The sequence below is a fragment of the Primulina tabacum genome, chromosome 10 (assembly GCF_025594145.1).
Source record: "Primulina tabacum isolate GXHZ01 chromosome 10, ASM2559414v2, whole genome shotgun sequence".
Taxonomy (NCBI): domain Eukaryota; kingdom Viridiplantae; phylum Streptophyta; class Magnoliopsida; order Lamiales; family Gesneriaceae; genus Primulina; species Primulina tabacum.
The window spans coordinates 25,907,342-25,929,703 of record NC_134559.1 but is presented as its reverse complement, the minus strand read 5'-3'; the positions used below and the strand labels follow the sequence as shown (position 1 = coordinate 25,929,703).

The 22,362-nt window shown below is 33.7% G+C and overlaps 3 protein-coding genes across 4 annotated transcripts; all 3 read right to left on the bottom strand.

Annotated features, from left to right (window-relative positions):
* Positions 1 to 1,005: 1,005 nt before the first annotated feature.
* On the bottom strand, positions 1,006 to 2,576 carry LOC142505214 (chlorophyll a-b binding protein CP29.1, chloroplastic-like). The gene is made up of 2 exons (XM_075618102.1): positions 2,022 to 2,576; positions 1,006 to 1,498 (listed from the first exon to the last, which is right to left on the bottom strand). Exons 1-2 carry the CDS (start codon positions 2,526 to 2,528, stop codon positions 1,133 to 1,135), a joined length of 873 nt encoding a protein of 290 aa, XP_075474217.1. The 5' UTR covers positions 2,529 to 2,576; the 3' UTR covers positions 1,006 to 1,132.
* Positions 2,577 to 9,956: 7,380 nt separating this feature from the next.
* Positions 9,957 to 10,325, bottom strand: LOC142505010 (uncharacterized). The gene has a single exon (XM_075617836.1). The coding sequence runs from the start codon at positions 10,323 to 10,325 to the stop codon at positions 9,957 to 9,959; it is 369 nt and encodes a 122-aa protein (XP_075473951.1).
* A 4,019-nt stretch (positions 10,326 to 14,344) lies between these two features.
* LOC142505914 (E3 ubiquitin-protein ligase AIRP2-like) lies at positions 14,345 to 17,193 on the bottom strand. Of its 2 annotated transcripts, XM_075619057.1 has the most exons (6): positions 16,941 to 17,193; positions 16,631 to 16,845; positions 15,997 to 16,153; positions 15,701 to 15,767; positions 15,322 to 15,556; positions 14,345 to 14,704 (listed from the first exon to the last, which is right to left on the bottom strand). In XM_075619057.1, the coding sequence occupies exons 2-6, from the start codon at positions 16,699 to 16,701 to the stop codon at positions 14,494 to 14,496; spliced, it is 741 nt and encodes a 246-aa protein (XP_075475172.1). In that variant the 5' UTR covers positions 16,702 to 16,845; positions 16,941 to 17,193; the 3' UTR covers positions 14,345 to 14,493. The 2 variants fall into 2 exon arrangements, with proteins under 2 accessions (XP_075475172.1, XP_075475173.1); XM_075619058.1 differs by having other exon boundaries at positions 15,997 to 16,147; positions 16,631 to 17,193.
* Positions 17,194 to 22,362: the final 5,169 nt, after the last annotated feature.

The window sequence follows — 22,362 nt, the reverse complement described above, 5'->3', positions numbered from 1 at the left end:
AACTCCCCAAATTTTTGGCAATACTTTTTTTTTTCCAGTGTATACAACGTAAACACCGCGATTAACGCAATAACGTGCAATTTTTTTTTACTTGGTGCCAAAGTGATTTATGTGCTAGATAACAGAAATTTTTAGAATGATTTCGAAAATCAAGGGAGTTCAAAAACCACTTTCAATGGAAATTTGAGATGTTCTCAGATAAAATATAAAAATATAATAAAATAGAAAGAATCTAAAATTCATTATTTTACCTTCATTAATAAATAAATATATTGGATTGGTTTGAAAGATATTCCTACAACACAATTGAGGAACTAAAAGAATTGAAGCAATCGAAAGCTTCATCTGGATTCCATAGGGGTGATTCTTCAGAAGATTTATTATTTAATTTCATCCCAAGGGGAAAAAAAAACAATGAGAACCATACCGAAAATTTTCGGTAAGAACACACCTCGGTCAGACGTCGGAAGGAAAAAAAAATCGATACTCGGATAATTGTACATCACATTACACGGGACTAGAGATGACAATGAGACGGATTTGTCATCCCCGTCCTCGAATTTCACCTCCACCTCATACCCATCTCGATCACCGCTTTTTTTCCCGAACTCAAAACCGCGAGGATCAAATTTACATCCACATCCTCATCTCCGATTCAAAAATATTAACAGGACAAAACGAAGACGGGTTCGAATATTTTCTCAAATCAAAACTTGTTATTATCTATAATTATCAGTGATTATATTAATATTTTAAGAAATAATATTATTATTATATTAATAATAATAATAATAATATTATTTTGTAATTGATATTATTTTCGAGACGAGTTCGGAGATATGATAATAATTTCATACTTGTCCCAAACTATTTCGGGGATTTTAAAAAATCCCCAAATCCGAATCCAAAAATTCGGATATCCTCGTCACCGTTTCGGGTTTTCTCCGCAGAGTCCCAAACTTGTGATAAAAGTTGTCGTCCCTGCACGAGACAGGCCACGTTGCCTAGATATGCAGAATTATAAGTTATCGAAACAAAACAGGAGTATTACAATCTTTACAAGACAACAATAAACTCGCAATTGTGATTTAACACACGAGACACTAATTAATTGATTGATTATAGTAGAGCTTTAAAAGAAAAATCCGAAAGTGTCGAAAATGGTGGTGTGGAGCGGGTCGCTCAAATGGGTAGCCCAGTTGTTAAGTGGGCCTTTGCCTGTGGCAGCGGCCTGCACGGCAAAGCCCAAGAACCCGACCATGGCGAGGCGGGCGTGCTTGATCTCCGCGAGCTGGAGGGTAGCCTTCTTCTCCGGGTCGGACGCGAGGCCCAATGGGTCGAAGTAGGATCCACCCGGATAAAGCCTCTTCTCCGGGTCGAGCTCGGCGTTCCTCTGGAACTCAATGTACCCGATGACTAACACCTCGATCCAGATCAACGTGGTCATGGAGAATGGGAGTGGTAGCCCAAGATATGAGGATCCATCCACCAATTCAACCTGTGTATAATTTAAATATTTATCGTAAAACAGATAATAAGCTGTTTAAATATTTCCATTGCTCGATACATAATTTGATAGGTCAATGATTTTTTAAATGTTTCAGAAAAATATTATTAACCAACATGTTAACTAATCGATTACAATAAATTGGATCGATATTACGATGAATTTCAATTGGAACCAACCGTATTTTATGATATATATATACACATATATGATGTAATTAGCCCTTAAATTTCTATTTTTTGACAAATAAATCCGTAAATCATGATTACAATTTTTATTCTCAAATATATTCATTAAAATTATGATAAGGTTAGCATTTTCTTATTAAACAACTATAAAAAAAATTTCATCTAAATTTATTATAATTGAGTCTCAAATTTGAAATCTTGTCCAACGATGAGATATCACTTTCATATAAAATTAAGTCATCAGTCAATTATGAATGCACAAATTACCCATTTCTTGTTTGAAGAATTATAATTAGTACAAGTTATTAGCCAAAAAAAAAACGTACCTTTCCAGCATCTTGCCAGGTAACACCGGTGAGCCACTCCACAGTGATGGCACCGAGAGTAGCGAGCATGGCCCACCTGCCGTGGATCAGCTCGCATTCCCTGAACCTCTGCAACCCGAACACCTCGCTATAAGGCTGGAACGGCGTCGATTTCACGTCGGCGGCCTCAGTTCTGGTCCCGATAATGTCACCGGCGGGGTTCTTGGACAGGTTCTGGTCAAGCGAGTCCAACTCGAACTGCAGGTACTCAGCGGGCTTGCCCAGACCAAACGGGTCGAAACCGTAGTCTCCGATGAGGGTCCCGTCGAGATAATCGGGAGCTGTGGCGCCGGGATACCACAACGGCCGGTCAGGAGCGAACTTCTTCGTGGGTTTCTTGGCGGCCGCTTTCTTCTTTTTTCCAAATGAGAACCGTGCCTGAACCCTGAACGACCAGGATCGCGATACAGGGAGGCGGGTGCCGATGAAGGAGGATGCCGCGGCGGCGGCTGTGGAGGCGGCGGCCATTTTGTGAGGAAAGATGGAAATGGAGTTGGAGTTATGGTGGATGTCGCAAATTGTTGTGGGGAGGATATAGAGCAGGCTATTATTGGGATGGAGAAAGGCTGGCCGTTGGATTCGGAGAGTGAATCCATCTGAGGGTTGTGGGAGCCTCGGCCTTATCTGATTCTTATCTGGTCGTACACGTAGGATAGCGTTCTGTGGCTGACACGAGTGCTGGAGATTACAAATTAAATATCTTTATGTCAAAAGGAGAGAACTCGTATATGCCTCGGGGAAGTTCGATCCTTTCTGTCAAAGGCGTAATTAACTTAATTGAGTAAAATATCAGTAAAAATTTAAATTTTGGAATTAGATACGTTTTAGTTCGAGTTTAATTCAAAATTCAAAATTTAAAAATTATTTGTTCGAGTTCAGCTCGATATGTGTGAAATTATTTATGAACTATTCTCGAATATTAATGTTCGATAATAAAAAAAGTTGGAAGACTCGAAATGTCAAAAAATTCGAAATGTGTATGTATTTAATACATAATCATGTTGTAATAATAAATTATTAGAGTTCGAGAACAATCGAACAAAATGAATTTGGCTAATCACATTATACATTATATTATCTATTGCTAAATAATCTTGATAACATTCTTAATGTTATTATTGTTAGATCTCGGTTTTCTCGTGCCCAAGCGCAGCGGAAGTTTTAAAAAAAATTTTAGGTATCGACATTCAAGATGTATTTGGATTGGGCACTGGTATGGTTTTACGATCAAACATTCATAGGACACCTAGAATTTTATAACTTTGGTGAATGAAATCACTTGCCTCCAACAAATCCGGTATAGGCGGAATAGCTTTTGATGAATCCCTACGAACGTTCTTCAAGAACTCCTTCCTTCAATCTTCAAATCAGGTCCACGATTAGAATATTTATTCATCTTCTAATTTGCACTAGAAAAATTAGAAGAATTTTTTACGTTGGAGATCAAAAACGAGATGCGGCTCAACCCTAAACTCTAATCAAGGTGGCCGAAATTTGGAGAGGAGGATGAGAGTGATTTTCGAAATTTGTGACTTGTGGTGGCTAGAGTTATGGCCTCTCGACACCTTTTTATAATTAAGTCATGACCTTAATACATAATTAACATTAATGGACTTGATTAATTAATTAAACTAGTCCAACTAGTTTAATTAATTAATCAAAGTCCATTAAGAACTTTAATTTTTTAGCATATTGGACTTGTACTCCTACAAACACATTAAACATAGTTCCGATCAATTTTAATTTAATATTTAGTAAACTCAACTTTTGAGTTTAATAAATTAAATCCATTATAAATTCAACATTTGAATTTATTATTTAAATTATAAATTCAACTCCTTGAATTTTATCACCTCCAAAATTTAATATTTAATAAACTCAAATTTTGAGTTTAATAAATTTAATTCTCAAATTTTATAAATTCAACTCCTTGAATTTATTTTCTCAAAATTTAATTATCATAAATTCAACTTCTTGAATTTACTATATCATAATATAAATTCAACTTCTTGAATTTATTCTCTCAATGGGAACAAACGATCCAGTGCTTGTGTGACCCTCAATGGTTCATAGATACAGCTAGCCGTGGGTTCACAACTCCTTGTGATTCAGGACATAATCTTTTATTCGAGCTTACCCTTATTTGCCACATTCTATGTGTCAACAATTGATCATGAGAATGTCCGAAATCATATTTCTGATTAAACCCATCGAATCATGGTAAGAGAGTCTAGTAGCATCGTCCAATGATTCCTTAGGTATCACTGATAGTGCCCGCAAGAACCAGTCGATTATGATTAGCGTACAGTACGGTCCCTTCGAAACTGCAACCATTGGTTCATCGAGGGTTTCATAATAATTCGATAACTATGTGATACATTTAAATAATGACATCGCATGTGCTATTAGAGAACTCATTCTCTAACGTATATCTCATACTATGGCCAGAGATTCCACTAAATATTATTTCATCATGTCACATAGGATATCCACACCCGTAGGTGGGCGGTGAGTTCCCGACTACAATGCAATGACTCCTACATGTGTCGCAACTGTACCCAACCTCGCCACCTGATGACTCTCCTGGAGCTGGTAAACGAGTCAAAGCACAGCCCTATCATATAGAGCCTCAGTGTTGTCCCGGGTCGTAAGGACTAATGGTGTACAATCATAACCACGGACTTATCATCTCGATGAATAATAACCACTTGGAAAGTTCGAGTGAGGGTTGTTCGGTATAATCATCATATGACTACCCATCTGCATGTTTGGACATCTCTATGCCCTTACCAAAAAACACGGTACACAACATCACATATGTTAATCTCGAGCTCAAGCGACCTTTATCCATGTTTTAGGCGGCTGAATTGACTAGGAACGAATTTAGATCATACAGTGTTTACAAATGAGTTTCAAAATCGAATTACGATTCATTTGTATTAAAGTATAATCAAGGTCTTTATCTATGTTTAATAACATGGGTATACATATAAAGAAATAACAAACCATGAAATAATGAATTATATTAAAATAAAGATTGCTTATTACAACTAAGTCAATAAAATCCCTAGCCAACATTTGGCTTGTAGGGCATCTACTCTAACAATCTCCCTCTTGCCCTAGTGCCAACTACGCATAAACTTTAATCACATTGTTTCGCGATGCTTTCAAACAATGGTCCTGGCAAGGGCTTTGTAAGTGGATCAGCAACATTATCTGCAGAGGGGACTCTTTCGACTGATATATCTCCTCTTCCCACAATCTCTCGGATGATGTGGAACTTCCTCAGTATATGTTTGGATCGCCGATGAGACCTTGCTTCCTTTGCTTGCGCAACGGCACCAGTGTTGTCGCAGTACACCGGGATTAGATCAACTCCAGTAGAAATAACGCCCAACTCTTGAACAAAATTCCTCATCAAAACTGCCTCTTTTGCTGCAGCAGATGCAGCAATGTATTCAGTTTCAGTGGTAGAATCCGCAACGGTGTCTTGCTTGGAACTTTTCGGAGAGAGCCGCACCATTAAGCATGAATACAAAACCAGAGGTCGATTTCGAATCATCTACATCACATTGAAACCTAGAATCATTGTAGCCTTCCAATTTTAGTTCTCCAACCCCATAGACCATGAACAAGTTCTTAGTCCTTCTTAAGAACTTAAGAATATCTTTCACGGCTTTCCAATGCATTGGACCAGGGTTCGCCTGCTGATATCTGCTTTGTAACACTCAAAGCGTAAGCAACATCAGGACGTGTTGATATGATACCATACATGATACTACCAATTGCTGACGCATATGGAATATGTGTCATCATCTCTATCTCTTCATCAGTTTTGGGACACATAGCTTTAGATAGAGCAACACCATGACACATTGGTAAGTATACTCTCTTGGACTCTTCCATAGAGAATCACTTCAAAATGATATCGATATAAGTGACTTGGGTGAGTCCTAGCATCCTTTTTATCTATCTCTATAGATTTGTATTCCCAATACATAGGATGTTTCACACATGTCTTTCATGGAGAATTTACTTGTTAACCATACTTTAGTGGGGTGTATTCAATTCAGAATTTTGATGACTTTTAATGACTTTTTCAAATGATAGACTTTTATGGATTTGATAGATTTTTATTGACTTTTACAGAATCTCACAGATTTATAGACAGATTTATGTGGATTTATGTAGACATTTTTGCAAGATTTTTATAGACTTTTGTGGACTTTTTTTAATAGAATTTTATAAATTTTGTACTTAATTATAAATATTATTTTTTTTATTAATTTCTTTGAACCAATAATAATTGACATATATAACATATTCAGTTTGAAATTATTTTTTATATTCATATTAATAAATAAATTTACTTATTTAAAAGTTAAATCATTTAATCTTTACATGTTTATATATGTGGGTTTGTATGCATGTTTGTAAATTTTTTAAAATACATCAATTAATTAACATGTAACCTTGTTTTTAAATTGATAATATACATGTGAAAAGAATATTATTTATTATGTGAATATAATTTTGTATAAAAATATCATAGCTTACATATTAATTGAAAATGCTAAAATGAATTTAAAAAATCATAGTTGTTACGAGACTATTCAATTATTAAGAATTAAGCAACATTTTTTTGGATCATATTTTATTATTATTGAATATTACATTAATTTGTATAAATTATAAATTGAAAATCACAAAATCAATTCTAGAATTCAAAATTTCCTGTGATATTAAAATAAAAAATTATCAAATGAACAATCAGCCAAAAAATGAAAATTTTGAAAAGGAAAGATGAAAATACATATAGAGATACACTTCGAAAATTTGAGAGAGTGATAGAAATAGATGAGAGGAGAGAAGATAAGAAGACTGGTGATGTGAAGCGACAGAGAGAAAAATAAATAGCTTGTGTATGAGTTAGAAGTATTAAAAATCCATCCAAATCTTTGGGTTGAACCAAATACAATTTTTTACAATTTATAGTTGTACCTTAGGCTTTAATGTTTGTTTGTTAATGAATTCCATGAAGTTATTAAAAGTTACGGAAAATTAGAATACCTTTAGACTTTTATAGAGTTTTTAAAAGTCAATGTTGAATATCACTTGAATTTTTAAAACTCTATGAAAGTCTATTTTGAATACCACTAAACTTCTATAGAGTATATAAAAGTCTTAATTGAATACATCTAAACTTTTAAAATCTACAAAAGTAATTAAAAATCAATAAATCTCCTATATTGAATACATCCCCTTAGTTGATTGCAGTAATCCTACATCATTCCCAATGAGTATGATGTCATCAACATAAAGTATTAGGAATGTCACTGCACTCCCATTAACTTTTTTGTACACGCATGGTTCCTCAGGATTCTCAGCAAAACCAAATTCATTGATAGTGCTATCAAATTGGAGGTTCCAGCTTCTTGAAGCCTGCTTGAGATCATATATTGATATCTGAAGTTTGCATACCTTATGCTCACTTTCTACTGATGTGTATCCCTCAGGTTCAGACATATAAATTTTTTCTTTGATGTCTCCATTGAGGAATGCAGTCTTTACAGCCATTTGTTATATCTCATAGTCATACCATGCTGCTATGGCTAGTAGTATTCTAATGGACTTAAACATAGCAACTGATGAAAAAGTTTCCTCATAGTCAATTCCTTGCCTTTGACTATAACCTTTTGCAATCAGTTTTGCTTTGAATGTCACTACCTTCCCATCCGACCCAAGCTTTCTTTTGTAGATCCATTTGCATCCTATGAGAACGATTCCCTCAGGTGGATCCACTAATGATCAGACTTGGTTTGAATACATAGAGTCCATTTCTGACTGCATGGCTTCAAGTCATTTGGTTGAATCAGTATCAGATATTGCTTATTTGAAATTCATTGGATCACATCCGACACAAGGCTCATCATCGCCTTGTTCATGAAGAAGCGTATATCTTGCAAGTGGTCTAATAACCCTATCACACCTTCTAGGAGCTTGTAATTCAACTACTGGTTGCTGGGAAATGGGTTCAACTTCTATAGTTGAGGGAGTATCTTGAATTTCTTCAAGTTCTATCAACTTGCCTTTTCTATCTAATAGAAATTCCTTTTCCAAAAAGGTAGCATTTCTTGAAACAAACACTTTTGCTTCATTGGAATGATAGAAATAATATCCAACAGAATTCTTTGGATATCTTACAAAGTAGCACAAAGTGGATCTACTATCCAATTTGTCTCTCACTGTCTGCTTCATGTAAGCAGGACATCCCCATATTCTCATGTAAGAATATTTAAGACTTTTTCTCATCCATATCTCATATGGTGTTTTGTCCACTGCTTTAGTATTGATATTATTCAACAACATTGCCGCAGTTTCAAGCGCAAAACCCCAAAACGATGTAGGCAACTCAGTGAATCCAATCATGGATCGAACCATGTCCATCAAGGTTCGATTTCGACGTTCAGAAACACCATTTAATTGTGGTGTTGCTGGTGGAGTCCACTGTGAGAGAATCTCATTATCTTTTGGATAACCCAAAAATTCACCACTTAAGTATTCTCCACCTCGATCAGATCGATGTGTCTTAATACTTCTTTCTAGCTGGTTTTTTACTTCAGATCTGAATTCTTTGAACTTTTCAAATGCTTCAGATTTGTGTTTCATCAAATAAACGTACACATACCTCGAATGGTCATCAGTAAAGGTAATGCAGTAGGAATGGCCAAATTTTGTGCTAACACTTAGCGGGCCACAAACGTCCGTGTGGATCAAATCCAGTAGACCATGTGCACGTTCCACGTTTCCATTAAATGGAGTCTTAGTCATTTTTCTTTTTAGACATGACTCACAAGTAGGTAGAGAATTTATGTCTGACAAGTCAAACATGTCTTCTCCCACTAGCTTGTGCATCCTTCTTTGGGAAATATATCCTAGTCTAGCGTGGAATATTTGTGCAGGATTTGGAACTTCTATTTTTCTTTTGTTTGTTGTTGTTTTCGTATGCGTTTGGATATTGTTTAACGGAATATTCTTTAATTTTAAATTATAGAGATTGTTTGTTAATTCTCCAGTTTCAATTAAACATTCATTATTGTATAAATTGCAAACACCTTTAGCAAAAAAACAAGAATAACCATCCCTATCAAGCATAGAAATAGAAATAATGTTTTTAACCAATTCAGGAATAAATAAAATGTAACTCAAAAACAACTTAAAAGTATTGTCCAAAATTAAAGTAACGTCTCCAATGGCAGTGGCAGCAACTCTTGCTTCATTTCCTAGTCTAAGAAAGGTCTCACCATCTCTAAGCCTCTTGCTTCTTCCCATCACTTGCAAATCATTGCATAGATGAGAACCACATCCGGTATCCAATACCCAAGAAGAGGAATTAATAGAAACATTAACTTTAATATAAAACATATCATGGTCAGAACGCTTCTGGGCAAGATACTCCGTGCAATTATGCCTCAAATGTCCAGGCTTATTGCAGTGGAAACAGATTTGTTCTGACTTGTCAGGTTTTGTGGGCCCCGGAGTTGGTTTCTTGTATGGCGTCTTGTTGGGCTTGTTCTTCTTCAGAGGGGCACAACGCTTTTTGCCTTTATTTGGGGCTCTCTTTTTCATAGCGGACGAAGAACCCACTAGAAGAACATGTTTTTCCTTTTTAATTGTGGCATCTTAATTTGTAAGCATATTGACCAACTCTTCAAGCGTGACCTCAAGCTTTTTCATATTAAAATTAACCATAAATCCATCGAACGAGTCAGGCAGTGACAGCAAGATAATATCAGTCAAGAGCTCACTAGGAATAACCACGTCGAGTCCCACCAATCTCTCGATGAGCCCAATCATCCTAACACCATGCTCATGGACCGAAGTCCCATCTCGCCATCATGTAGTCATGAGTTCTTTCACAGTAGCATGTCTTTCTGAACAAGTTTGTACAGCATACAATTCTTTCAGATGAAGGTGAATGTCAGCAGCATTCACCGCCTCCTCGAACCTCCTCTGAAGTTCATTCGACATAGAAGCCAACATGTAGCTCTTAGCTTGAAGATCATGGTCCCACCATTTTTCAAGCTTAGCTAACTCAATCCTACTGATATCAGGAGCTGCCTCCTTTGGTGGCTTCTTATCAAGCACATACGCAATCCTTTCGGAGTTCAGAACAATCTTTAAATTTCGAAACCAGTCATGATAGTTAGGGCCAGTCAATTTGTTTTGATCGAGAATGATTGAAAGTGGGTTACGAGTAGACATCGTAAATATACTGAAAAAGAAAACAGATAATGGTTACTGATAATTTTAAAATAATTCCAAGATATAAAATATGGATTTCATTTTATAAATTTTCCTCCCACTATTTTGACATTTCCACCACCCTTTGATGAAAAAAGGAAACCGTATTTTTTTAGTGGACACGCAGAGTCCAATTAGCCAATTATAATCCCAAATAACATCAGCCAATTATAATTTCTAAAAGATAGAATCCAACTGTATCTCTATGCAACATCCGCGTGTTTTGCCTCATGTTTAATAAGGACCCAATAATATGACGCCGTTCATTTTCACGTCTCAAACCAACCCATCAATATTGAATTGCAGTGGACGGTCGCCATGAGTTTCTCCAATAATATGAGCCGAAGTCATGGGAGTTCCACTCAATTCACATCATATGTCCGGTGGAAGTCACAGCTTTCCGGCGTCCAGGCCTCCCCAATAATATGAGCCAGACACTGTCCGCGAGTAGCAATTAACATGCAACCACGATTGATGGAAGGCAAGGAAAAATTAAACTATTTTAATTTTTACTTTTTCGCTTTGATATAAATTTTGAATCATATTCAAAATGAGGGATTTTAATTTTAAAATTGTCTCATCATTTTAATTTAAAAATCGTGTGACATATTTGTATGTTTGCCGGAGTCATGCAACTATATTATTTAATAATATACATACATGCATACTATTATATATCGCGTATAACATAATATGACATTCAACAATAAATAAGGATGATCGATCGCCAACACTATTAGATCCATGTGAGTCAAACATGGATCCAGGTCCAAAAACTATGTGAATGCATGGATGCAAATGTAACTTATTACAAAAGCTTCCAATATTTTACATGTCTTCATCTTGTGCATCGGGCCCACCATCTTCCAGTCTTGATCTCCCACTATTTCTAATAATTACATTTAAATAGCCATGACACATAAGGGATACATCTCATGGGGTGAAAATGAGTCATAAACCAGGCCCACTTTAATAATATCAAATATTAACAAAATGAATAAAACAGTAAAATATCCTAACATACACCTAACACATTGAACAAGGCTCTCGATCATCCTTCATGCATTTAATATCAAATATTAACATCAATTTATTAAACAAATTTAATTAATTGATAAATTGTATATCTAATAATGTTATTACTAACCACCAAAATTATTAAAAATTTAATAAATTATATAAACACCTTTATTTTATTTCAAATTAAATCAATAAAAATTGATTTCTTGTAAAACTCATTTTTACCATAAATAATTAAAATCATATTCTAATTATTTATTTTTTAAGAAAATTATTAATTGTACAAAAATTAATTTTCCAAAAGAAAAATTGAACCAATTTTCAAAAATATCAAGTTTTCCCAAAAATTTGAAAAATAGAAAATTATACCGTAGGCCCAAACAATTCAAGCCTATCATCTAGCATGGTGCCCGAGACACTCCCGGGGCAGCCGCTCGTTGCCCGAACGTTTCGGGCAGTGGCAGCAGCCCCGTGCGCGCAGCGTGCGGACGCTCCGCACGCTGCGCGCAGGGGGCTGCATGCGCAAGTGCAATATGCTCGGAACAGTTCCGGGCAGATCCGATTTTTTTTTTTTATTTCTGAAAAAAAATATATTTTATGGTGCTACAATTTTATGAAAAATTTTCTTGTTGTGGTTAGAAAAAAATTATTCAATATCAAAACCATACAATTTAGAAAAAACCTTGGCTTTGATACCACTGTTAGATCTCGGTTTTCACGTGCCCAAGCGCATCGGAAATTTTAAATTTTTTTTAGATCTTGACATTCAAGATGTATTTGGATTGGTCACTCGTATGGTTTTACGATCAAACATTCATAGGGCGTTAAAATTTTATACCTTTGGTGAATGAAATCACTTGGCTCCAACTAATCCGGTATAGGCGGATATAGTTCTTGATGAATTCCTACGAACGTTCTTCAAGAACTCTTTTCTTCAATCTTCAAATCAGGTTCACGACTAGAAGATATATTTTTTTGTAATTTGCACTAGAAAAATTAGAAGAAGTTTTTACGTTGGAGATAAAAAACGAGAGGCGGCTCAACCCTAAACTCTAATCAAGGTGGCCGAAATTTGGAGAGGAGGAGGAGAGTGATTTTCGAGATTTGTGACTTGTGGTGGCTAGGGTTATGGCCTCTCGACACCTTTTTATAATTAAGCCATGATCTTACTACACATAATTAACATTAATGATCTTGATTAATTAATTGGGCTAGTCCAACAAGTTTAATTAATTAATCAAATTTCATTAAAAACTTTAATTATTTAGTATGTTGGACTTGTACCCATACAAGCCCATTAAACATACTTCTCACCAATTTTAATTTAATATTTAGTAAACTCAACTTTTGAGTTTAATAAATTAAATCCATTATAAATTCAACATTTGAATATATTATTTAAATTATAAATTCAACTCCTTGAATTTAATCACCTCTAAAATTTAATATTTAATAAATTCAACTTTTGAGTTTAATAAATTTAGTTCTCAAATTTTATAAATTCAACTCCTTGAATTTATGCTCCCAAAATTTAATTATCATAAATTCAAGATTTATTATATCATAATATAAATTCAACTTCTTGAATTTATTCTCTCAACGGGAACAAACGATCCAGTGCTTGTGTGATCCTTAATGGTTCATAGATACAGCTAGCCGGTGGTTCACAACTCCTTGTGATTAAGGACATAATCTTTTATTCGGGTTTACCCTTATTTGCCCCATTCTATGTGTCAACAATTGATCATGAGAATGTCAGAAATCATATTTCTGATTAAACCCATCGAATCATGGTAAGAGCGTCTAGTGGCATCGCCCCATGATTTCCTAGGTATCATTGATAGTGCCTGCAAGAACCAGTCGATTATGATTAGCGTACAGTACGGTATCTTCATCTCATATATCCCGATCGAACCTGCAACTATTGGTTCATCGAGGGTGGCATAATAATTCGATAACTATGTGATACATTTAAATAGTGGCATCACATGTACTATTGAAAAACTCCTTCTCTAAGTTACATCTCATACTCTGGCCAGAGATTCCACGCACTATTATTTCATTAGATCACATAGGATATATACACCCGTAGGTGAGCGGTGAGTTCCCGACTACAATGCAATGACTATTACATGTGTCGCAACTGTACCCAACCTCGCCACCTGATGACTCTCCTGGAGCTGGTAAACGAGTCAAAGCACAGCCCTATCATATAGAACCTCAGTGTTGTCCCGGGTCGTAAGGACTAATGATGTACAATCATAACTACAGACTTATCCTCTCGATGAATAATAACCACTTGGAAAGTCCGAGGGAGGGTTGTTCGGTATCATATGACTACCCATCTGCATGTTTGGACATCTCTATGCCCTTACCAAGAAACGAGATACACAACATCACAGATGCTAGTCTCGAGCTTAAGCGACCTTTATCCATGTTTTAGGCGGCTGAATCGACTAAGAACGAATTTAGATCATATGGTGTTTACAAATGAGTTTCAACATCGAATTAAAATTCATTTGTACTAAAGTGTAATCAATGTCTTTATTTATGTTTGATAACATGAGTATACAGATAAAAAAATAACAAACCATGAAATAATGAATTATATTAAAATAAATATTGTTTATTACAACTAAGTCAATAAAATCCCTAGCCAACAGTTGGCTTACAAGACATCTACTCTAACAATTATAAATATTCTCCCAATCGATAAAATATCATAAGCGAAAAATTATAGAGATATAAAGGTTGAATATAATCCACAATTAAAATCCTATATATGAAGCGATAAGAGTGGCATAAACACTTCTATCAAACCACCACACAAATGAATTTTGAAAGACGAATCTGAAAAATATTATTTTTCATATAAATATAGATCGAATCGACTCTCATCTTACCTTAAACCACCTTAAACCTACTCATAAGGTTGATATGCAAGTTGAGTTGTTTGCAAATTAAAAAAATCAAGAAATACTTGCAAACGAACATCATATATATGTATATATACACTACATTAGAAATGTTTGAAATCTTGTTCTTCAAGAAAGAAATAAAAGAAATGTTTGAATCCTATACAAAGAAAGTGGGCACATACGCTACCAATTCATCGAAAATGAGGATCGTAAGAGACCATCATGGGATCGGGTACAATCAGAGGCAACTTGTCGATGTACATGAACAATCTCTTCTGATTTTCTCTAGAAATGGCTGATAAATCAACAATGTCACTTTTGCATGTGTAGATCCAAAGCTCCCCAGAATGCAATCTCTTCAGACAATCCCGACAGAATGGGCACGACTGGGATCGAGAACGCCTGTGGGACGAAGGAAAATTTCAAGAAACCGAAAACGTGATAAGCAGAAATGAAACCACATAAAAGTTTATGCTATGACAAATGGTGTCTCCCATTCTCCTTTTTTTGTGGGACAGACCTGATCTTTTAGTGTCTCGAGTCTAGTTCATTTGTAAGCGGAGCTTTTATTTCGGGTGTAGGGGACCTAATTTTTGTGGAGGTTATATTGATTTTAAAGTGTTGTGTTTGCCACCCTCGTATCCACATCGCTCCGCCCCTTCTACATTCGCTGAAATTCATAGCCTCGTACTTATAGGCATGGCAACCAAAACTCCTGCCGTCTAAAAAGAACCTGGTTTTTTACATTGTCCAACCCAGTTACTAGTGCGAGTGAAGAACTCTCCAGGTCATTTAAACTCAATTTCTTGACACCAACTCTTAGGTGCAACCATTGATGAATCCCTCGACAATTTCTATGACCGGCAAAAAGAAACTAAGCGGAAAAACAAATATTCATGAACACTTCATATGCCAAACTTGAGCCGAAACTGTTCGACATTCATAATACGTTCTAATGTAATAAAACTGCTCATAACAAAAACAATTTATGTAAAATGCGAGTACAATAATGTGCTTACCAGTTATTGTAGCACTTGATACACAAAGAATGACTGCAGCTGGGCATGACAACCTTGGTTTTTATTTCCATGCAAATGCCACACTCTTCCTCTCTCTCCATTTCGATTTCAGACAGCTTGCCTTTGCTCATTTCATTGCTTCTCCTGTATTTTGTCGCACAAATCTCTTGTTGTTTCTTCTCTTCGACATCAGTTATTCCTCTTTGAAGTTGTAGCAAAGATGGAAATATCACACCTACCAAATTCATACCAGGTATTATACACTTTTCGAGTAGAGTGTCCGATCGTAAGAGCGAGTCCAAAAGGAAAAACGCAACGGCAAATAATTTTCTAGACATGGAAAAGAATGTAATGTCGAAGCTTGAAATGACGCCCTCACCATAAAACTCCCGTAAACTAGCTTTACGTTCATGAACCGACATGGTTGTCTTACCATCCTCATAGGCCTACAGTTACCAACATCTCATCAATTTTAACATAGCAATAATGCAATTCACACGAATCAGGGGAAAACTCATAAAATTTTGTATACTTTCTTTCGTAAATGAATTCAAGTTCTCGCTACCCTCAATATATTAAAACCAGGGGTGAATCCAAGAATTCACAAACCATACTCCTACCGAAATGCGCCGCATAAATCACCAATTCGTCGAACTTTCTAAGGCCAAAGTGTACCTTGTAAATAAGGATCCTAATCAAACCAAGTGCACCAGCAAGGTAACAATCAGTCCATTGAACAAGGAATAGGAAAACATGGGCACAAGGGCTGTAAGATAGCCTCATCTGCAGGCAGGCACCGTCGTAATCCCGAGGAAAATCCGAAGCCCTGTATCTCAAGAATACATAGAATACATACAAAAAACAGAGCAACTATTTCAAACAACAAATTTGCTAGGAAAGTAAATTACAAGCAACTAAACCTTAATCAACCATTGATAATTTGTAAAATTAAAAAGGTGGGAGCTTATGATGAGTACTCAAACGAAGCTATAAAAGAAAAAATCACCATCTTCTGAATCTTAAACCACAGATTTTCTTTGGAAAACAAACAAATGATGAACACATAAATCCACCAAAAAAAAGAACCATGATATCGGGTCCATCTCATAAAATTGGCTTCAAATTTGGATTTAAAATCAAGAAGCTCACAGTATTTTCTTTGAAAAAAGGGTAATTAAAGTCCGCCTTTATATGATTCTGTCGAGGGAAAAAAATCTCAAAACACAGAGAAAAAAAACAGTCCCCGCATCAAATCACCAAACCTAAAAGAGTAATAATACAGCAACAATTCAGGGAATGAAACACATACAGAGTGTTGGCATGTTGAATATCAGCTTCAAGCGATTTGAGAGAATCTTTAAAAGACTTCTTCATTACCATCCCCTCTTTGTTCTCTTACTCCCATTCAATACCCACCAAGATATCCACTTTATCTACCTTATAAACCACAAATTCCCCACTTCATGAACACCCCAGAAAATCCCCCAACACCCCCAGGACTTCACCTTTTTTCATATAAAAACCCTACGCAGGAAATAAAAGAACAACAAACTCACAAAACCCACCAAGAAAAACCAAAAATCTTTGAATTTTTTACAATGTTTCGAAAGAGAACAAACTGGAATTTGGTAAAGGAGCAAGCTTTAGAACCGGGGGTTTCTTGGGAAAGGGACTAAAGAACTCACACAACACAGGCAACGCAACTGCACGCTCATGCTTTTTCGCTTGGACAACACGCTTCCCTTCGATTGTTGCTATTTGTTTGATGAATTTAAGGTGTTTTGTTTTTAATTTTTTTAAAATATTTTAATTTTAAAAATTCTTGTTTCAGTTTGAGGGAGAAGATTGATGAAGTAATGGCGTTTGGTGGATGCCGAGTGTATCAGCCTTGCTAGTTATCTTTTATTTATGATTGCCGCTATTTTATTTTATTTTTAATTAAACAATTTTTCGCAAAGAAGCTTCACATTCCAACTGTCCAATAATTAAATATTCTAATCTTTCAAATCTTAAATATTAATATATTCTGCCCAAAAACTCAATGAGTAGATCTCTTATGAGACGGTCTCATGAATTTTTATCTGTGAGATGAGTCAATCCTACAGATATTCACAGTAAAAATAATATTTTTAGATTGCCGCTATTTTATTTTATTTTTAATTAAACAATTTTTCGCAAAGAAGCTTCACATTCCAACTGTCCAATAATTAATTATTCTAATCTTTCAAATCTTAAATATTAATATATTCTGCCCAAAAACTCAACTGAGTAGATCTCTTATGAGACGGTCTCATGAATTTTTATCTGTGAGATGAGTCAATCCTACAGATATTCACAGTAAAAATAATATTTTTAGCATAAAAAATAATATTTTTTTCATGGATTACCCAAATAATAAATTCGTATCACAAAATACGATCCGTGAGACCGTATCACACAAATTTTTACAAACTCAATAATCTAATCTTAAAAGCTTTAAATATTAATATATATGTCGCCCATAGGTAACATTATACAACTTTGGTATTATGATTGAACCATATCCATTTGGCTCGGGTCCATTTGTATATATAATATGTGTCACTAGACAAATTAATATTTATTTATAGAATTTGTATTTATTTCGATATACCTAACAAAATTAAATTTATTATCTTTAATATACTATCTCATTAACGTAGGGAGCCAAATGAAAATAATAATTGTATAATTTATCTATAATTACAATATCTTATCAAGTTTTTAAAATTTGAAATTACTAAATATTATTTTATCTTTATCTACACTTTTAAATATTGAATTCATTATATATTTGTAATTTATCTATAACTACCTTTTTATCTATTTTTCAATTTTTTTAGTGATTAACTATTCTTTTGTCTTTATCTAAACTTTTGAATATTTAATTCATCATATCATTTATATACGTGAGACGAGATCAATGAAAATATACTTTTAACATAAAAAATAATAATTTTCATGATTCAGGTTGTATTAAAAATACTTCCAACAAAATTAATTTATGAGACGATTTTACATGAATTTTTGCGAAAATTTGTATACAGAAGATGCATGTATAACATGCAAAAGACACGAGTATGTACTAGTGCCTCGGAGTTGGATAATTTATCATTCATTTGCGCATTGCTAAATTAAGATAAGAATGACATAAAAAAGTTCAATGATGTTGATAGATAAAGATGAAATATTTTTTTTATAAATTTAAAATATATTAAAAATTTATAAAATATGTACACTGCTAGTTATTCTAACACCCTCGTGTTTTATAATATAAAATAAAATAATATATATACATATATATATATATATACACAAGTATAGATACTATGTATATATATGTATGTCTAGATACGGAATTATTTAAGGATGTAGCAAAGGTTAAACTTATATTTTAGCTAATATGAGCATTAAATTATATGTATGTATATGTCTATTCTAATGATGTACGCCGTAGAAGTTAAACCAATTAAGATTTTATATCTAATAAAAGCATTACACACACTAAATTTTAGTTGAATATCGAATCAATATGTATATTAGAAAACAAAATATAGATTTTAAAAAACATAAACATATAATTGATTTTTTTTAGCAAAAGTTCGTCTCTCTCCTCTCTTCATTTTTTGTCGCCCAAAACCAATGTGTTCAAACTCTCAGCCACGTTACTTTGGTAAATCTTAGGGGTGATTCGATACAATGTACCGAATTTTTTTATTCATATATATCATGTATCTTATTAAAATTTTGGTATTGAAAATTTTGTATTGACATCATATCGAAATTTCGATGTACCGAAATTTTAGTGTGGTATAAAGAATATATCGAATATTTATGATATATCGAGATGTTGATACCATATCAGCATTGTAATATTCATACCCGAAAAAACCTTAGTTTATGAAACGAAAATGACGGCTAGAATGGTTTTAATTTTTGGGAATACAGTTAGTTTTAAAAATTGGTCACTTTAAGTCTTTGGCCTTCTTTTCTTATTTTATTTATTATATCATTACTTAAAAATATTATATTTTTAAAATTTATAAATATTATTTTTTGGGTATTTCGAAATTTTTAAAATTCTATATCGTTATCATATCGATAATTTCTATATCGTTATCATATTGTACATAAATTTTCGCTATGCTAAAAGTATCAGTATTTTCGATAATTTTTAGATATGATAATTTCGGTATATCGAAAATTTCGATATTTTTCCCACCCTCCACTAATCTTATATTAACAATGTCATATTTCATCTGTATAATTTAAACAAATTATTCTATCTTCGTTAATTACAGGGGCTAACGAGTTTCAAAAAAATAAATTGTACGTATATATAAGATTTTTAACTGAAATTCAACATATCTTGCTTAATTCTTCCCAGAATAAATATATACTGTACTGTTAAATATGAGCTTCTTACAATAATTATTTTTAAGTTCATGATTGTAGAGGTGGTTGGTACCATATACATATCAAAATTTTGGATATATATATCGTACCAAAAATATCAGTATGAGAAAAATGATACCGTTATCATACCGACTTTTCGATACAACAAAAAATCGGTATGCTGAAGTTTCGGTACGGTATCGGTAAAATACTGTCATACCAAAAATATATATAAAAAATTAATTCTCTTGTAATTCCAAGGCCAGTGAACACCAATATCAAACAAATCACTCAAAACAATCAAAAAGACCGGAATAATATATACAAAATAAATACATGAAGACAATAAACACCAACCGCAACATGTGTGGAGATCCAAGACATCAATGAACACCAATAAACTTCAACCGCAACATGTGTGACTTCTTCATCCGCTATCTTTGCAACAATGTCTGAAGTTTTGTGATTTTTGAAGCCTGTCAGCTTTTCAATAAGTCGAGGCCCAGCATCCAGTCCTCTAGCTAGCTGTAAGGTTAGGCAATAGAGATAAGAATTCTCAACATTTTAAATTCTCAACTATGAGTCGAGTAGCTTCACTGAACTTTGATTTGGACTATTTCCAAATGACGAGTTCAAACAGAAGTTAAATTCTTTATTTTGATACGGTATTGATATATATCGTTTTTGAAAGGAATATTTTATCCCTTTATTGTTTTGATAAATTGATAATATGATTATTGTTTGATAATATGATTATTATTTTGCCTTTCTATATTATTGTTTGATTTACTAGATTATAAAATCTTGCTTGATTTATTTCTAGATGATAAGATCTTGCTTGATTTATATCTAGATATTATAGGATTTGGCTTTGATATGATTTTTATCTCCAATATATTTTATCTTTGTTAAAAAGAGTTTTATATCTAATAAAAATCTTGTTTCCATATTTTGTAGGATTCTTTTATGGAATAACTTTTAGGTCAAGTTATGGATATAAATATGTATAGCCTTATAGCCGTACATGGGGTTTTTGGAGGAAGGAGAGAGTTGTAGAGAGAGAAGAGGCTTTGGAGAGAGAAAAGATGTGGTAGAGAGAGAAATGAACAAAGAGCTTTTTATTGAGAAGAAAATTACAAGAAGCCTAACATATATTTGCTCTGTAGTTTTTCTGTGATCGATGATCACTTTTGCAGGAACTTTTCGTGTGAGCTTTTTGGTGTGAGCTCTTGAGAGGATCGGTTGAGGAGTTCTTGCATAGAAGAAAAAAATACAAGAGCCGAGCCTATTTTGATGAGACGTTTTATGTGATCGGGTGATCACTTTGCAGCGCAGGAGAGCTGCTGGAGTTTTGCTGAACATACACAAGTTCAGTATTGAAGATTTCGTGTGATTGATTCACAGACCTACCGTGTTGCTGATTGGTGTTGGCAACACTCAAGAACAACACCGACGCAGAGTGTTAATTGAAGAGTGTTCTTTTGTTTGGTTTTAAGCAACACGCTTTTTGTATCATGCATCTAGTATTTACTTTAAGTGTTTGATGCATGTTAATTCCTTGGAGTGTAAAGGAATTTAGTTTTCTTAATCTCACTAGTATTGTTTTGATGTAAACGATTTACAGATTTTTCGAGTGAATTTTTTGTCATGATGCATCGCACAAGTATTCGTACTTGTGCATAATTTAAAATTGGTATTTATTCATTAAATTTTACGTGTGTGTTAAAAATAAATTTTCGCTGCATGTTGTGCCCTTGTGTTGACAATACCAGAGCACAACACTAACTTCTGATACACACATTATAATATTTTAATTTTCTGTACGTTTATGAACAACATCCCTTTCAGTTTTATACCAAAAATTACATTATATTTTAAAAAAAATTAACTTTATTATTTAAAAATATTATATATTTTTAATTTATATATATTATTTCATTATTTCTGTATATACCGAAAATTTCAAATTTCATGTCGTTACCGTATCGATATTTTGATATCGGTTTCATACCGTACCGAAAATTTCGATAAATTCGGTATTTTTTCGGACGGTAACCTCAGTATATCGAAAATTTGATATTTTTTCCCACCCTTAAATTGATATGTTCTATGGCAAATAAAAAATACCTCATTAAATCGTATCGATTAGGAGATCTATCTAACAAAATAGAATAATAAACCCGTGAGTTTATGTGGATTTGCATAGTAAAAGTTATTAAAGAGGTCAACATCAACAGTAATGTCAAAGCTACAGTGTGTTTTAAAATGGCTGTCCAAATCATTGTAATTGTTGTGATCTAAAGCACAGCTTTGGATATATTTCTAAGAATACAATAAAATAATTTGATTCAATTTTATAATTGGAAATTTATATCTCTTTCTATTTATTAAGAATATTATTACTATAGTAACAACTTTTGGTAAGTTTAGTACGTGACCACATCAAAGATTAAAAAAAAATGATCTGAGAACTGTTTGAGAAAACCATTTGTCTAATCCTTAATTGATGGATTAAATATTTTTGAATAATTAATTAATTATTTTTAACATGCGTATTGTGTGTGCCTAATCACTAGTATTTTTCTGAAACTCCATTTTGCATATTTTTTAAAAATTAACATTAAGAAA

What these genes read in the sequence shown, in the direction of transcription:
- LOC142505214 (XM_075618102.1), bottom strand. Translation starts at nt 2,528, where the DNA reads ATGGCCGCCGCCTCCACAGCCGCCGCCGCGGCATCCTCCTTCATCGGC. An exon ending in CCTGGCAAGATGCTGGAAAG is followed by an intron (nt 1,499 to 2,021) that starts GTACGTTTTTTT and finishes AATTATACACAG; the next exon opens with GTTGAATTGGTGGATGGATC.
- LOC142505010 (XM_075617836.1), bottom strand. Translation starts at nt 10,325, where the DNA reads ATGTCTACTCGTAACCCACTTTCAATCATTCTCGATCAAAACAAATTG.
- LOC142505914 (XM_075619057.1), bottom strand. Translation starts at nt 16,701, where the DNA reads ATGGTAATGAAGAAGTCTTTTAAAGATTCTCTCAAATCGCTTGAAGCT. An exon ending in TAGTTTACGGGAGTTTTATG is followed by an intron (nt 15,557 to 15,700) that starts GTGAGGGCGTCA and finishes TGAATTTGGTAG; the next exon opens with GTGTGATATTTCCATCTTTG. An exon ending in ATCAAGTGCTACAATAACTG is followed by an intron (nt 14,705 to 15,321) that starts GTAAGCACATTA and finishes TTCGTCCCACAG; the next exon opens with GCGTTCTCGATCCCAGTCGT.